We start from the raw sequence: 17,740 nt of genomic DNA, 5'->3' as shown, positions 1-17,740 counted from the left end.
ATTACCATTACATAATACATACTGATGTGAGATGGCTTGGCCGTGGGCAGGCCTTGACCTGTAGGTGTCAGAAAAATTCTATTCTAGTGACTACATTATTTATATATATATATATATATATATATATATATTTATATATATATATATATATATATATATATATATATATATATATATATATATATATATATATATATATATATATATATATATATATATATATATATATATATATATATATATATATACATGAATACATGAGAAATACATTCTATATTTCACAGTCAGATTCAATCCAACCCTCAAAAACTATTTTATGGCTATAAAACCTCTACTGCAGCTACAGCTGCGAGACATAAAAAAATCATCTTTACAACATCTTTTTCTTGAGTCCGCAACCAAGATGGCAGCCGGTGGCGGTAGCTCCGTCCACTCTTGCTCGTTTTGTGTTTTTGCTGCTTTTCTGTCTTAATGATTTGTTTGGTGATTCTTAATGATTCCATTTATTTTGCTTTGCTTTGTACTCTGTGCTTTTGCTTTGTTGTTCTGCGGCCTTTCCGACTGTACTGTCTAACTTGTAACTAAGCCTTTCCTGTATCTGCATTCTCACCATCTTCCTACTGTCACAATGAAATTCCCCGAATACGGGATGAATAAAGTTATCCAATCCAATCAATAATAATTGAAATACAATTGAAATATTATGTAGGAATGTAGCCATATTTTACTCACCAAAAATCATTTTTAACTGTACACAATATCCATCCTCCTTTCTTTCCTCCTTTTCTATCGCCATCGAAGCTAATGCTGAAAAGGCAAAGGTATTTCTGGCATATGTTTTTATTTGATTTAGTGCTGAAAGTGTTCGTTGTGACAGGCTTGCTTGCTTTGGAGTTGTCCGACCTGTCTTAATGATGTCCAGCTTTTTTTTCTTGAAAAGTCCGTCTTGAAAATGGCTTTGACAGTAAATCTGCAAACAAATCAATTTCTTCTCCTACAGCCATTGCGGGTTGACAAAACCGCTATTAAATTAACACAACAATATATTTGCTTGTGCAGCTCGCTCCAGATACAGTTTGGTAGCTCTGGCTCGTCCACTCTATCACTAACCAATCATAGTTGGTGATAGTGATGACATATCCCTACGCCTGCGAGAAGGCAATGAAGTATCCCTACGCCTGCGAGAAGGCCTTGGTGACACCAAATCGAATTCTGATAGGTTAAAGCAACAGTCTTATCGACACTTGTTTAATGCTGCAGAGCCTGCAGAACTGATTGTGAAGGCCTTGAGGCAGATTTCTGACCCTGGCAACAAATAATGGCTGACATGTGATTGGTTAAATGCTTCAATATGAAAACACACATCTGGAAGCAGTGCAACCAGGGGGAAAAACAATGAAAGGAAGCTAACAGACAATTTGGAATTATTTATGAAGTATTCATGGACAAAATAAAATAAACATCAGTCTGTGATTCAGATATTTCTTGGGCCAGCAGAGAAGGCTTTGAAGGCCCTGACGGCACACCACTGATTGCGGTACTCGGACGTTTGGTCGCCCGGATTTTATTGATAAATACCATTTAAAATTGTTGCTCAAAATCCCTAAATACAAACTTTGAATTATTATTTTGTCATACTTAATGCCCTATTGATTATTAGCTCCAAATTTCCCGTACTTTTATGTGACCTATATTGTGTTTTGTTGGAGAACTTGACGTCCCTTCCTAAGGGGACAACTCATGTACATACACACTTATACACTCACACGTCCGCTCAGTGAAACTGCTCAGGGCCATTGTTGGCTTTGATTGATGCTTAGACCGTGTTGTTTGGTACTCGGACGTTTGGTCGCCGGACGTTTGGGTCCGGGCGACCAAACGTCTGGTCACACCTGATTGCTACCATTACCTTGTGTGTCCCATTCACTAAGTCATGTTTTTGCCCTTTTTGTTGGTGTGCGTGTTCCTGGTTTATTTTATCACTTTTGTATTCACCATTTTTTTCATTAAAAGCCTACGTTTTGCACCAGCAATTTTCGCCACCTTTTTCCCTGCATCCTGAGTTCAACTTTGTCGCAGCCGACACCGTTAAACATGACACGGGTAATTACAACAACAACAAAAAGTTAATTATTATTTGTGTTTTCGCCACCATGAGTCCAAGCATGATTACTACCTGCCTACACTATTTTGGGTCCTGCTGCATGAGGTATATCATCAGCATATATATAATGCTGAGCTTTGTCAGGGGCCCGTGAAAAGTAGATCTTTGAGCAAAAAAGTTTGAGCACCCCTGAGATACACATTATGCAGGTATCAAGGCTGATGTTTTAACGATCGACCGCAAGACCTTTGATCAGCCTTAATATTTATTGGGATGTGCTGACATGGTAAACGCTATGAACAGATGTATCAACGCTACTTGCGTCTGGGCAGTCAGAGTACGTTTAACTAGATAAGACGGCAGCGCCCTAGGTAAGATGTCCCTGAGCAAGGAGTGACAGGCACAAGTGAGTTTTTTTCACATTTTTGTCTTGAATTTCAATCATAGCCGTCAAAATAATTTTTGTTAGCGTTTTATCTGTTTATCTTTTCTCTATTTTGAAATACATGACGGTATCGGCCGCATTGTCTTGCTTTATGACGTTTCGTCTTTGACACTTGGCAATTTTGTGCATGTCGTCTTTTTATGCGCATATAAGCCCTACCCTCGATTCAGTCATCTTTTTTTGTCCGACAAATGCAGCTAAAATGCGAGTACATACGGTAATTAGCCAGCATTCCACAATAAAAAACACTCCATGTCTCCCTATTCCTAGGGAAATTATGCCTATTCTAAAATCAATTAATTTTTCCAAACAAACCAGCTATTATTTGCCTAATTGTTTGAATGAATCCCATTTCTGACTTGTTCTTTTCATGTTCAATATCATTAAAACCCAAATACATCTTAATATTTAAGATCTAACTTGCAAATCACCCCCATATTGTTGACCTACCCAAGGTGAAATCACTGGCTGAATTCCTCCTGCAACACATCTTGTTGTGTTAATCCAGGAAAGTTTGATTGCATAACAATTTCAGGTCCCTAAACAGTGTCAAGGCAGCTTTTGACCCCCTGGAGGGGGGCCGCCTTCTTCTTGTTCAGGCTTCGCATATCCACTTTTCAAAATATATCAGTATGGCCTCAAATCTTGCTTAGCTAGTACGTTCATTAATTTATAACTTTTATATCAGGTGGACATAGACTCACTTCTGAAGGTGGAGGATGGTGATGATGACTTGGGCCAAGATACAGCAAGACCCCAAAGTCCTTTAGTTAAACCAAAAAATCCACGTGTAAAAAAAGACAAGAAAGAACCAGGTTAGAATTTTTCTTTAACCTTGGTGAAGCGTTTTTTGCATCCAATAATGACATACACTTTGGGATTTTCTATAAATTATTGAGTGTCTTTTCTACATTCTTTTTAATCATTTGAAATGGAAGTGCCAAAAAAGCAGAAAAAAACTCCAAGCTTTTATTGCATTTTGTTGTTCATATAGGACTACCTACAGTGAGAAAGACACCAGGACCTAAGGGAACTCCTGGGAAGAAGTTGAAAAAACGAAATCCTTGGTCTGAAGATGACTCAAATTCAGACAGTGAGCTGGAGAATACTCACCCTATCATGCCCAGAGAAACCAAGTCTATGAGGGCATCAGGTACAGTTTCCATATTTCAGTCTTTTATGAAAAACAGCATCGGTCCATTTTTTTATTTTTTTATTTTAGTGCGAGTGTTAACCAATTTCAATTGGTACCCAAATATATTGCTTCTCATGCCATTTTCACTCTGTTTAGAACATATACCATTTGTGACCGTTTGTGAGGTATTAAGCCTTGTGCAGAGACAGACCTTTTCAGTTCAGCCAACTCCATATTGCCAGCCATCTTTGACATTTTGTCTAAAGCTGTCTCAAAGAAATTGATTCTGCGATATTACATTTTGCAATTCTTGTATCAATTCAAAATCCGTCTGAAACAATCTTTACACGTGTTTTGGCAGCACTGCTATTGGAGGTGAAAAATTCACAACACACTCTGATTACAGGAAGCAAGACCTACTTTATTGAACAATTTGCCGTGTTTTAAAGCTTGAGCATAGTACATCCGCCATCCTTCGCAATCGCATCTGACGTCTGAGCACAGTGCAGTGACCACGTGTAGGACATCTGCCCTCCCTCGTCATCGTTTTGGCAATGTCTGATATCTTTAAAGCCATCCCGACCCTGGCTCATGAGCACATATTGCTATCTGCCACAATAGTTATCTAGTCTAACGGGCGCCTCAATATTCCACAATACTGCAACCATCCAGTAGTTGGCAGTACACCTCCTACTTGCTTTGGAGTCTGCCAAAATAACTGCACAAAGCAGTGTGCTGGATGCTGGGCATGTTGACTAACTTGTGTTCCTTCAAAATAATCTTGCTTGGACGCACGAGGGTGCCCTTTCTGAAGCTTAAGACCCTTATCAAAATTTACCACATATACTTTAGTTCTACCTAAATATTTTGCAACTAAATGTATGTTGCACAGTTCTAATTCATTCGTTTGTTCGTTCGTTCGTTCATCTTCCATACCGTGCATCCTCGAAAGGGATTGCTGGAGCCTAACCCAGCTGACTGCAGGCGAAAGGCATACTATTCCCTAGACTGGTTGCCAGTCAGCCATAGAGCCAGTTCTAACTTGAAAAACGTACTGTATTTTCTCGCATATTGACCGCCTCCGCGTATGTATTAGCACCACCCTTAAAAGTGCCTTAAAATTGTTGCATTTTACAATTTCTCTCGTACAAGACGCTCCCTGATTCATAATTTTCACCTCCATATTCATGGTTTTAATAGGGAGTACAAATGTGTTACTATGAAGAGAAAATCTTAAGAAAAATCACCGCGCGTGGTATTTCTGAGATACTGGATCGCCTGCTGGATTGCACATTCCAAAAGGGTGTTGCCTGCACGTGGACGAATTCAAAAATGAAGTCACGTGAGCAACCAGGAAGTGTGTCCGAGTCTCTGGATGCAATAATAGCATATGATACACATTACGGAGGTTGATAGGCTGATATTTTAATGATTGACCGCAAGACCTACGATCAGCCTTAACAACTATTGGGATATGCTGACATGGTAAACACTACAGATACATGTATCATGGCTCCTCGCATCTGGCCAGTCACCACATTTAACTACCGGTAAAAGGTAAGATGGCGGGGCTCTGAGCAAGCAATGGCATACACAATTAAGTTATTTTTTTCACATTTTATGCAAGATACGGTTTATTTTTTTCATGAATTTCATTCCTAGACATCAAAATAAATTTTATTTAGCATTTTAACTCTTTATATTCTTCCTATTTTGAAATAAATGACCGTATCGGACGCATTGTCTTGCTGTATGGCGTTTCGTCTTTGTCACTTTGCAGTTTTGTGCGTGTCAAGTCTAATTCGTGCATATATAAGCCGTACCTTTGATTCAGTTATAATTTTTTTTTAGAAAATACGGTAATTTAGTCGTTTGGCCTTGTGGTGGTTAGTATAACTAGAAATGTCAAGTTAATAGTTTTGACCTGTCATTTTTTTAATAACTGTTCCTTATGTGATGGATCCTTTAAGATTGTTTTTGTTTTCATGTTTAGATTCCCGCCCTTAAACAGGTTTAGACTCAAGCCGGTTTGCAGTAAAGCAGGTCTCCATTAAAAACTTAGAAAATGCTGGGGTTTGGCTCTGCACCTGGAGGCCAAGGGTTGACAACTTAACAAAAGAGTCAAGACATCTTTGGTGATTAAGCATTCATAAAAGGCTTATGAGTGTATGAGTTTGTGTTAATGTGACGGCAACAGTCGCGTCAATAATCAATCATCTTTTTTTCTCAATTTCTTGTTGTTGTTCGTTAGCAATTCCGAATTATGAGAAATCAACCTCTGAGTTTTGTAGATGAGTCATCGAAAAATAAATGAAGTTGGCATAATTTGAACAGGAAATTATTTATAAACTGCTACTAAAATTTTAAAAACAGAACTATTACCATTACTATTCACAAGCAGCTGAAATGATAGCATTAACAGAGGTATGTAACTTAATGCAAAACGTGGAGGTTCAAATTAATACAGCCAGATAATGTGATAGATTTATGATAATATACTTTAATCAAACAAGGACACATCTTTAACATACTCTGGCTACAACTTGCAAGGAAAATCACTCCCAACTCGCCTTCGTTCAAGAGGATTCTGAAGAGCGGCATCCTCCTCTGTCCATTTAGTAGCGCATAATTCAAAACATCTAAGGTAATCTGATTTAAACAATTGCATGAGCTAACCGAATAACACCACCGAGGTCAAAAAACAACTGTGATTATCGCCATCTGCCGGAATCCAAGTCAAAGCAATTTAAGAGTCCTTTGCAGATCTTCATTGCGAACTTGCATCTGGGTGTCATCTGGGTTGCATTAAGGTGTATCTCCCAGTAAACAGTCCTTGGAGCCGAGGATACGGTGAGGTGTTACGTCAACAAGCTGGAGCCAGCTGCCCTGGAGGGTGACCTTGAGCTCGCCCCAGTCTCAAATTAAAGACACTCTTATGCAAAAGTAATTAAAATGCATACATATATAATAGTATCCAGAATAACCCCAACATTCCCCCGTTTTTATAATATGTATGCTATTAATTCATTTTATGGCAAATACAACGGGGGAATGTCCGTTGACTGCCTTAATTTTACCGGCATAGTCCCTACTCGTACGGCTGGTCTGAAAAAGAAAGAACAAAATCATTTTCGCCCAATACGTTCTCGGAATTACCATGCTCCTGGACTTCACTGCTCTCTTCAGTACGTTTCATCAGCAGAGGATATAATTCATGCAATTTAGAATTTGTAGGGGCAATCGCAGTGGTTATAAGTCGGCTTAGCAAGGAGCGTAAGCAGGGGATAAGACAACACCCACAAATGTCAAAGTCGTAGCAAAAATGGCTACTGAAAATACAACAGATAGGCCCAAATCTTTATACTTTCCGAAGGTCTTATCCCACCAGTCTGCCCAAGCGGATAATTCTACTCCAGGATGCTTTTTATATTACGGTTTAGGGTCTGCAGGCCATCGTTGGCCCTGGTGAGGGACCCAGTGGGGGACGTGTTGTTGAGTGCAACATTTTCAAACATTGCATACGCCCCCTGCTCCTTCAAGAAGCATCTCGACCGCTATGCGATCCTGGAACGCCATCAGACTAGTGGCTGCCAGTTGTTCCTTTATCGCCACAAATCCCTGTTCAGTATAATTTCCAAGGTTTTGGACATTGTAATGCAGGTAAGTTATCCTATCCACATTTTTGTTTGGGGTAATTAAAAGAAAAATAGACTCCCAACCTGCTGCGACCTGATTAGCCAACTTATACTCATGTGGTATGCCCCGGGGGATGCCAATCGCATCAATGTGTGTTGGATCTCCCTCTCTCCTTGCCGCTCGACGCGATCGGGAGGGAACCACCATCATACTGGATTTCAGCCAATTGTATCTCCTCCACTGTAGATGGAAAAAACAGACACTGGTAAAAGCAGTGACCCCAAGGCACAAAGTCCTGCTGCGTTTCGGCAGGATTCATATAATTTATTTCCACCACACCACCACCATAGGTCAGAACGTGGAATCAGGGGTGCAGTCTGTTTTAGGATGTGGGCACACCACGTCTCATTTAGCGCCTCCAGCTTCAGACCATGCCCTGTAAGGTTTAAGCAGGTAAAATGATCAAAGGCAACGTGTTGAAAAGTTAGCTTTGTCCATTGCTGCTCTTGTAACCGGGTAGACATTATTCCATTTCTCACATTTTGGGCTTACATCTTTTATCATTATCTCCTTTACACAATCAGGGGTAATTTGCGTGGGTACTACTCTTAAGAGAGGTAGGGCCCCATACATGTTATACAGGTTTGATTTATAATAGCTGCATTTTCCATCAACAATAACCAATTATTTTTTACCACCTCCCGTTTGGGAAATCCCTGTTGCGGAAATGAATTCATCATCCCTGGTCATCTCACATTTCAATTTCACTTTGGCGGATCCGGGTGTTTCCATCTCTGACGGTTTTCCATAGAGATGGTCATTGTTGTTGAGACACAAATGTAAAATTTGTAAAAACGTCAGACAAGGATCTTTTCCACAAGTTAATTTGTCAAAGGTCTGATGGTTTTTGCGCACGCATGTGTCATCCAAGCTTGCCAATCTTGACCAGTTTCTGGAACAAGGTTTCCCCAATCTCTGTTTTAGGACTGTTACGTACCACATATTCTCTATAAAATCCATATGAATCCTTTGAAATGGATATGAGGCTTTTGTAGTTTGACATAAAGGGGAATTGCCCGTGTTTTGGCCGTATATTTGCATATAGATTGGATCCATAAGTTTTGTAGCGCCTACCAATCTCCCCCCTTTTTGAGGCATGGAATTTCCCATGACTCAAAATGGCAGCCCTCCTAGATAAGTCTTTTGTTTCTGTTTAGCCCCCCAGGTTCCCAAATTTCCCATTGCAGAAATAAAAAAAATTCATTTGGCGAAATTCTTTTTCGTTCTTTTTGTTTAATAAAAAATAAATAAAATAAAATCAGACTTAGGCTTGTCATCATCATTGACTAGACAAAAGCCTAATTGTCATCATACCCTGCTGCGTATGACGAAATTGAAGGTGCTTCTCCACAAAGTGCACTTTTCTCAGGCAAGAGCCCAACCAAGTGATAGTTTCAGACTTACTGGCATTCTGCCGTGATGGATACATCGCATCACCTCCCGAGCGCAACCAACTCCCGGCGACTGCGAAAGGTTTGCCTCACCGATGCCAACAAAGAATAAAATGGATCACTTACCTCCCACTGTCTGCCTACTTACCCAGTCAGCCAGCAGGAGGCAGCTCGCCGCCCAACGTCCTTCATCTTTCCTCACCCCGAAGTTGTTACACAGAGGGGATTGTGTTTCTGTCCTACTCTGCCACCGCGGTCCTCGAAAGGCTTATCAGCGATTTCAGAAATCAAATTTCCAAATCCTTTTCCACCTTGATATGAAAAGATTGATATATCATATCTTGGTGGCCAGCCAATTAGAACACAAAAGACAGCCACTCATCCACGCTCGCACTCATAATCAGGGAATTTAGAGTGTTCCACCAGTCATCCATAATTTTGGTTTGTGTGAGTAAAACTGGAGTACCCGGAGAAAACCTACGAATTCTTGAGGACACCAGGAATACTCCACACTCCGGAAGGTCTGGATCCACCCCGCTTTCATTAGTAGATCATCGAACCGCAAGGTTGATGCGTTAATCACTAGTCAATTTGGGTCGTTCACTCATACCTCAGTGACCCGTAAATTTTCACCACAGGTGTAAACCACCATCCCCAGTGGGGCTCCTTGGTAGTTCACCCCATCTTGCTGCCCCGTCAGCAATAATCATTCCTGAAGGAACTAGGTAATTAATGTATTAGATTCGCGTGCCACACATCTACAAATAGAAATTTGTTCAGGAAGTTCAATTGCCACCGCTCATCACCCCAGTCAGTCAGCATGTGGACTGCCATGCGAGTGCCTGTGATTAACTATCTATTAGCCAATAATGAAATAACGGAAAAGTTGTGACACATTGAAACACACACACCCCCCTTAAGTATTTTAACCGTTTGTAAAAACTTTACCTCCATGTTCTGCATTAAGTTACACCCCCTTTCAATGCTATCGAATTTTGCCCATTCTAGACAACCCATCTACTTAAAGCATTACTGAAAGGTTGATATTTTATAATTTGGAGATGCTATTTTTTGAAACATAGACATTATTTCATCACTTGTTTCACACCATGAAAGGCCCCACCAGAATTTGGGCATCCAGTGCCAAAATAGAGCCTATTTCCAAATTTCTCTTGAATTTGTTGTAGATATTCCCCAAATATCTCAAAATTCATGTGCTAACGCATTATGTCAAAACCCAAAGTGACAAACATAATCTGTTTCTTTAGCCAGATTTTGGAATTTGGAGAATTGTTCCTTTTCCCCTTATCTAAGCTTGTTATTGTCAATCGTTATCACTGTAAAATTTAGGTGTATTAACCCCATAATTGCAATGCTGTTAGTTTTGGCCAAAGTTCTCTTAATTTGTATGCCCCTAAAGCAATAGACAGCAACGTCATTTGGTTGTATCAATTGATCAATGCTTATCCAATCCGTAATCTCCTACTAGTCATCAATATCACCTATACCAAAGCATATTTCCCCCCTTCAGGACAAACAGGGAATGTCTTCTGTGCACTTTAAAAGTCCTAGGGAAACTATGCCTATCCTAAATCAATTATTTTATCTACCCCAGCCAGGTACAATTTACCTAATTATTTGGATGAATGTCATACATTTTCTCATGCCATTTCTGCATTGTTAATTTAATGTCTGATATCATTAACAACCAAATAACTCTATACCTAAGATATATTTCGCAAACCACCCCATATGATGTTTACTTAAGATAAGAGCTATTTCCTATAGCTGCTCTGGAGGGTGACCTTGAGCTCGCCCCAGTCTCAAATTAAAGACACACATACAAAAGTAATTAAAATGCATACATCTATAATAGTATCTAGAATAACCCCAACATAATGTGTTTTCAACATGTCACAATTTTGCCCATTATTCAATTATTCGCAAACAAAGGTTTAATCACATCCACTGGCAAGGAGATCATTCATGCTGAGTGACTATTAAAATGATGGGCTTTGGCTCTGCACCTGGAGGCCAGGGGTTGACAAGTTAACAAAAGAGTGAAGACATCTTTGGTGATTAAAGATTCATAAAAAGCTTGTGTGTCAGTTCATGTCAAGGTCACAGCGACAGTCCCGTCAATCAAACTTTTTTTCCTCTATTTCTCATGCTTGAGTGCGTAAGATGGTACATTTGGGAAAATTAATGAGTGGGCAAGTGAAACGTATGATGGAAAAGCATTGTCATAATTCTTTACAAATTAATCTAATTTCTGAAATGATCTCTTTAGTTGTGACTTATTTGTATTGACATTACCGCAGACTAACCGCTGCAATGTTTTTTGTGAGTTGGGCTAGGCCAGGGGCAATGTTCCCTCTAATTTTTTTTTGTCTGGGCAGAAAGACAACCTCCCTGAGCACACTGAGTACCGGTGTGAGCAACATCATCATTGCTCGCTATGGGCACACACCAGTATCACACCTGCCATAAGCAGGTGCATGTCTACTACACAAGTTATTTAGTAATAATAAAATGTAAGTATTAATATCTATGAATGGGGTGGCCCGGCGGATGAGTGGTTCGCGCGTCGGCCTCACAGCTTCAAAAAAATGGGGATTTTATTTTGTGCGCTCCATATGATTTGCTGTGCGCAGAGAAGGCGAGACTAGTGCGCAATTACCCATGCGCGCAGTTTAGAGGGAACATTGGCCAGGGGTGGGCATACCGGTCCTCGGGAGCCGCTGTGGGTCAGGGTTTTGTTCTAACCGATTCAACGCAGACAGTTTAACCAACAAGGTTTGTGTTGAAACAAGAAGCACCTGACTGCAATCAACTGTCTAGAAGATCTATTCTGTGCAACGACCATGGCTAAGAGGTTTCATGACGACCGTAGTTTTCATTGACTAAGTTTCCTGGTAGTTTAAAACCCTGTCAAACTGGTCATCTATGTGCAATACTCTGAAATCCAGAACAATCTAATTGTATGAACTTAACTTTGTCTCTTTTCTTTCTCTCAGCATCCAGGCCAAAATACACATTTGACTTCTCGGAGGAAGATGAGGGGGAAAAGGAGGACAATGAAGATAACGGAGATGATGTAAATGTAGACTCTTCTCCAAGAACAGGGATTAAAGATAAGCCCAGTGTACCTGAAATGATGGCGCACCACAGTGACCATGATGATTACTTTGATTACCTTCTCGACTCAAACTCTGGCCAAAACCAAAAAACTATGTAAGACTAGAATATTTTTGTTTCATTCATTCATTTTCTGAACTGGTTATCCTCATAAGGGTCGAGGGGGGTTCTGGAGCCTGTCCCAGCTGACTTTCGGCACGATTCAGGGGACACCCTGAATTGGGCGCCAGCCAATCGCAGGGCCCAAGGAGACGGACAACCATTCACGCTCAAGCTCCTACCTAGAGGCAATTTAGAGTGTTCAACCAGCCTACCACACATTTTTGGAACGTGGGAAGAACCTGGAGTACCCGGTGAAAACGCACGGAAGCCCAGGGAGAATATGCAAACTCCAAACAGGAAGACCTACCTGGGATCGAACCCAGGACCTCAGAACTGTGAGGCCGCACTAACCATTTATCCGCCGGGACGCCCATGTTTTTTCAACCGTATTAAATTAGCTTGGGGCGGCCCATTGCAGAGTGGCATCGGCCTCACAGTTCTGAGATCAAGGATTCGATCCCAAGTACGGACCTTCAGTGTGGAGTTTGCCGTGTATTCCAATTTCATCCCACATACCCAAAACATCCAGCATATGCTGGTTGAACAGTCTAACTTGCTGCTAGGTATGAGTTTGAGTGCGAACGTTTCCGCATCTCCTTTGCCCAGCTTTTTTTTTGTTCTGCCACCAATTCAGAGTGTCCCCCGCATGGTGCCCATAGTTGGCTGGGATCAATTACCCTCTCATTTTTCATGTCTGGGCATACAGACAACCTCCCTGAGCACACTGAGAACCACTATGAGCGACATAGGAAGTGCTCGCTATGGCCACACACCAGTATCACACCTGCCATCAGCAGGTGCATTTTACTACCCCTAAATGATCTTGTCATAATAAAATGTAATGATTAATATCCATACATAAAACATCTTAATACATGTCACGATAATATGCACAAATCTGACTTAAATCTTACATTATTTTTCACTTCTCATTCTCATTCAAATGACTTTCCTGCTGAATGTGTCGCTTGAGGTAGTCTAGCTTCCAATTCATCCATACTTTTCCATCGTCATACTTTCAACACTTGTTCTGCTATTTGCACATACTCCGACAGCCACTCCAACATAAAAGAAGTGCAATTCTTTTTGACTTTGATTTGAAGGCAAAAGCCGTTCTCGTCGGCGTAGCTGCCACCAGTGGAGTATGAGCGTGACCATCCGACCAAAAGCCTACTTTCTGGGCACTTTTTCTGGAATCATGACCGATCAGCTTTGGTTGGCAGTGAGTTACCGATTTGTGTGCCTTTGTTCATCGTGGAGTTGTTTCTTGAGATTTTTTTTGTGTGCATTACATAATTTTAGGTTAAGTTCTGTGTTTATGTGCGTGGGTAGTGTCATCCTTCACTTCACGGCTTCAACTTTCGCATCTTCAGTACATCGCGTTTTTTTTATCTTAAGTATGATAAATAGTTCATAAAAAATGTCAAAATCCACACTGAAACTCGCAAACGGAAGACAGCAGATGAAAAATGGCGGCACTTAAATGGGTCCAACTCAGCATCGAAGAAGCGAAATTTCACCGTAAAACACGTGTCAAAGAGTCGGCACGGGAGCCAAATCTGGCCCGCCGCATCATTTTGTGTGGCACGGGAAAGTAAATCATGAGTGCCGACTTTCTGTTTTAGGATCAAATTAAAATGAAGAGTATCGATGTATATTAAATTTCCTGATTTTCCCCCTTTTAAATCAATAATTGTAATTTTTTAATCAATTTATTCTGTGTTTTTAGTTAAAAAATCATTTTGTAAAATCTAAAAATATATAAAAAAGCTAAAATAAACATAGTTTTAGATCTATAAAAAAGTGAATATTCAGGGCTTTTAATCCAGTTATTTTAATCCATTTATAAAAAAAATCTAAATATTATATCTAAAATGGTCCGGCCTGCATGAAATCAAGTTGACATTAATGTGGCTCGCGAACCAACCCGAGTTTGACACTGTTGCGCGTAAAAGAATAATGATGCATCAATAATACAAACAGCGCCGCCTTGTGATGTAGAGGCGCCTGCTCGATTCCCACTGGTGGCGGAATGATTGGGAGTGCGGATGGTTGTTTGTCCCTCTGTGTACCCTATCTCTGACTGGCGACCAGTCTACGGTGTAGTCTGCCTTTCGCCCGACAACAGCTGGGTTAGGCTCCGCAACACTTTTGAGGATGGGTAGGCGGTATGGAAGATGATGAATAATACAAACGGCGTCGTGCCTTTTCTTCGCTTTACATTACATACATTTCGCATCACGCACAGAAAGATTGCACCAAGTCTCTTTCCGCATTGTATGGATTTTGAATCAGTGTTTAAAATGCCTCTTAAACGTAATGTCAAAATTCACACTGAAACTCGCAAGCACTTCTGCTTGCGAGTTTCAGGAGATGAAAAATGGCGGTAGATGAAAAAATGGCGGAAGTGAGGGCATCCCTTCTTTGGCGCTGAAATGGGTGGCACTCAAGTGGGACTCGCGCCGAGTAAAACAAACGAGACTGACTTTTGCCTTTTGTTCGGATTCATTTTGGAAGGAGGAATAAAATCATCATTAAGATGACGAATTCCCTATTGGGTGATGATTCCTCTGGATCAAGGGGCAGGGGGGCAACCTATTCCAGAAAGGGCCGCAGTGGGTGCGGGTTTTCGTTCCAACCTATAAGAGGAAACCGTTCCACCAATCTGATATCTTAGAAGTGCAATCAGTGGATTGTGGTCAGGTGCTTCTTGTTTCAACAGAAACCTCATTGGTTGACCTGTTTGTGTTGAATCGGTTGGAACAAAAACCTGCACCCACAGCGGCCCTTGAGGACCGGTTTGCCCACCCCTGCTCTGGATACTAACACGATTAGAACCAAAGCCAAGACCTTTTACGATAGCTTTGCTCCTGACGAATAAAATGAAGCTGAATCTCAGCCTCATTCCAGTGCCGCAAGTGAGCCTCTTTGACTAGCAGACTGGGAGGCAGCGAAACGCTACATCGAGAAAGATTTCTCATTGTCTGAACCGCTTTATCCTCACTAGGATCGCGGGGCATGCTGGAGCCTATGCCAGCTGACTTCAGGCCAGAGGCGGGGGACACCCTGAAATAGTGGCCAGCCAATCGCAGGGCACAAGGAGACAAACAACCATTCACGCTCACACTCATACCTAGGGACAATTTAGAGTGTCCAATCAGCCTACCATGCATGTCTTTGGAATGTGGGAGGAAACCGGAGTACCCAGAGAAAACCCACGCAGGACCGGGAGAACATGCAAACTCCACATAGGTGGACCGACCTGGATTTCAACCCAGGTTCCTCACTGTGAGACCGATGCGCTAACCACTCAATCGCCGGGCCGCCCAAAGAGTTGCTAGGGACTAACCCAGCTGTCTTCGGGTGAAAGGCAGACTGCCATCTAGACTGGTTGCAAGTCTTTATTTCAAAATCAAATTGAGCTCAATCATATCGTAGGGCACACAGAGAGACAAACGACCATCCGCACTCCCAATCATACCGCCACCAGCGGGAATCAAGCCCGTGCTTGCCTGCACTGAAGTCAGACGAGTGAACCTGTACACCACGAGGCGGCTTGTCGAGAAAAAGTTCCCTCACATAATTCAAGGGAATGGTTGGAGCAAGTTTTTAACAGGGATAAGGATGCCTTAACGGACATTGTTATTCAAAGACGAACTGAACGTGTGAATCATCGTGTGTGGCTGCTGGCTTCATATTCAAATCAGCCTTAATCTACAAATTCAACTGTCCTCATGCTTTAAAAAACAAGAACAAAGCTTTGCTGCCTGTCTACTGTATGAGCAACCAGAAAGCCTGGATCACGTAAGCCTTCACAAACGTTTTTTCAAGATGGCGCCATCAGGCGGCAGACGGTGGCAGTAGCTGTCCGCTCTTATTCGTTTTTGTGTTTTAGAGCCTTTCTATCTTTTTTAATTACATTTTAATACATTCCTTTGTACTTTACTTTTCTACTTTATTTTACAACTTTCTTTGTTCTATTAGCTTAGTTTGTTGCTGCTAGTTCTTTTTTGGAACCATTCAGCCATGCCTCTGCTGTCATACACATGGGATCAGCTGTGAATAATATGCAGCAGAAAAGCAACACCTTGAACAACACCCTGAACAAAAGTACCGGGAGAAGAAGTGATGCTTCAGACCAATCATTCCATCTATTATTATGGGGAAATTGATATCACACCCCTATAAGATGGCGTTTACCAGGCCGGAAAGGGAGTATCGGGAGCGTTGTACTGTTACTGTTTATTCTTCAGCTCCAGACTACTGAGGGACTGTGTGGATAAGCTTGGAAGAGTGATTCTGCATATTTTCAACCTCAGTCTCACTCTACAGAAGGTTTCCACCTTGTGGAAGACTTCTTGTGTGTGGTTCCAGTTTTATCCAGCTATACTATGTCTTTTTCTTGTGTCTGTATCTGTTCTTGCTACTGCAACCAAGATGGCTCTACTCAAGTGGCAGCCGGTAGCGGTAGCTCCGTCCGCTCTTGCTCGTTTTGTGTTTTTGCTGCTTTTCTATCTTTTTTAATTCCATTTTAATATTTCTTAATGCTTTCCCATATACTTTGCTTTGTACTTTGTGCTTTTTGCTTTGTTGTTTTGCGACCTTTGCGACTCAACTCCACCCGTCACGTGGCTTGGTTTCTTTGTGCTAGACCTAGATGTCTTTGTAGCCGTTCAGCAGTGCCTCCACTGTTATGCACGCGGGATTAGCTATGGGCAGTGGACGATAGTGCCGGGAGAAGAGGCGAAGCTCCAGACCTAGCATTCCATCATTGTTATGGGAGCGTGATATCTCTCCCCAGTCAGATGGAGGAGCTGTCGGTGCTTGCCGGGCTGCAACGGGTGAGTGTGCTTGTGTGGTTTGAAGCCCCCCACCAGCCTCTCCGCTGCTGCTGATCGGGTGATAGGACATCTTCGGAGGATCTAGGCAAGGAAGATGATCAGATCCAGACTACTGAAGGACTGTGCGGATCAGCATGAAAGAGTGATTCTGCATATTTAACCTCAGTCTCAGTCTGCAGAAGGTCCCCACCTTGTGGACTTCCTGTGTGGGTGGCTCCAGTTTTTTACCTACCGTATTTTCACGACTATTCGGCGCATCGTATTTTACGCCGCAGTGTCAGTAACGAGTGCTATTTCTGTATTTTAGACACACAAAGCATGCACCGTTTCATTAGACGCATATATATATTATATATGGATGAACATCGAAACGCAATAGCGCTGGCTACCGCTGGGAAATATAGTTCTTGCACGCTACAACCACACGCTAAAAACATGACAAAAGGCAACAGAAGCAAAACTGAGTTCGATTGTACTTTATTTAGACATTTTACAACTCACTCACGTCATCATCACCCACAAATCCCTCAAAGTCCTCATTTTCTGTGTCCGAATTAAACAATTGCCCAAACGAGCCTTCCAAAAAGCCGGGTCCCCTCTCTTCGTTCTCAGAGTCACCGTCATTTCCATCAATCCATTCACAAATCGTAGCGTAAGAAGCCCGGCGCTGCCTACCACTTTTCGTGAAGCCAGGCATGGCATATATATATTATTTATGGATGATTATCGAACCGTAATAGCGCTGTCTACGAAAGCAGCCACAGATGCTATTTCCGGTGCGCAGTGACTGCTGGGATAAATAGTCCTTTTGTCAATTCACGCAGGTTGACGGCTGTGATAACTTTGCACTAATAATATCAATATACTACAACGGCGAACACACTAATT

At 41.6% G+C, this 17,740-nt stretch overlaps 1 protein-coding gene across 9 annotated transcripts in view; it reads left to right on the top strand.

The window, feature by feature from the left end:
- top2b (DNA topoisomerase II beta) overlaps positions 1-17,740 on the top strand; it is a 202,255-nt gene that overhangs the window by 164,133 nt on the left and 20,382 nt on the right. For all 9 annotated transcript variants that reach the window (XM_077589955.1, XM_077589960.1, XM_077589959.1 and 6 more), the window contains 3 exons: positions 3,238-3,364; positions 3,544-3,702; positions 11,789-12,005. In XM_077589955.1, coding sequence (XP_077446081.1) covers positions 3,238-3,364; positions 3,544-3,702; positions 11,789-12,005 — 503 coding nt within the window. The remainder of the gene's footprint in view (positions 1-3,237; positions 3,365-3,543; positions 3,703-11,788; positions 12,006-17,740) is intronic.

This window comes from Stigmatopora argus, chromosome 21, assembly GCF_051989625.1.
Source record: "Stigmatopora argus isolate UIUO_Sarg chromosome 21, RoL_Sarg_1.0, whole genome shotgun sequence".
Lineage (NCBI taxonomy): Eukaryota > Metazoa > Chordata > Actinopteri > Syngnathiformes > Syngnathidae > Stigmatopora > Stigmatopora argus.
The sequence above is the reverse complement of the archived record's forward strand: the minus strand, read 5'-3'. Positions and strand labels throughout refer to the sequence as shown.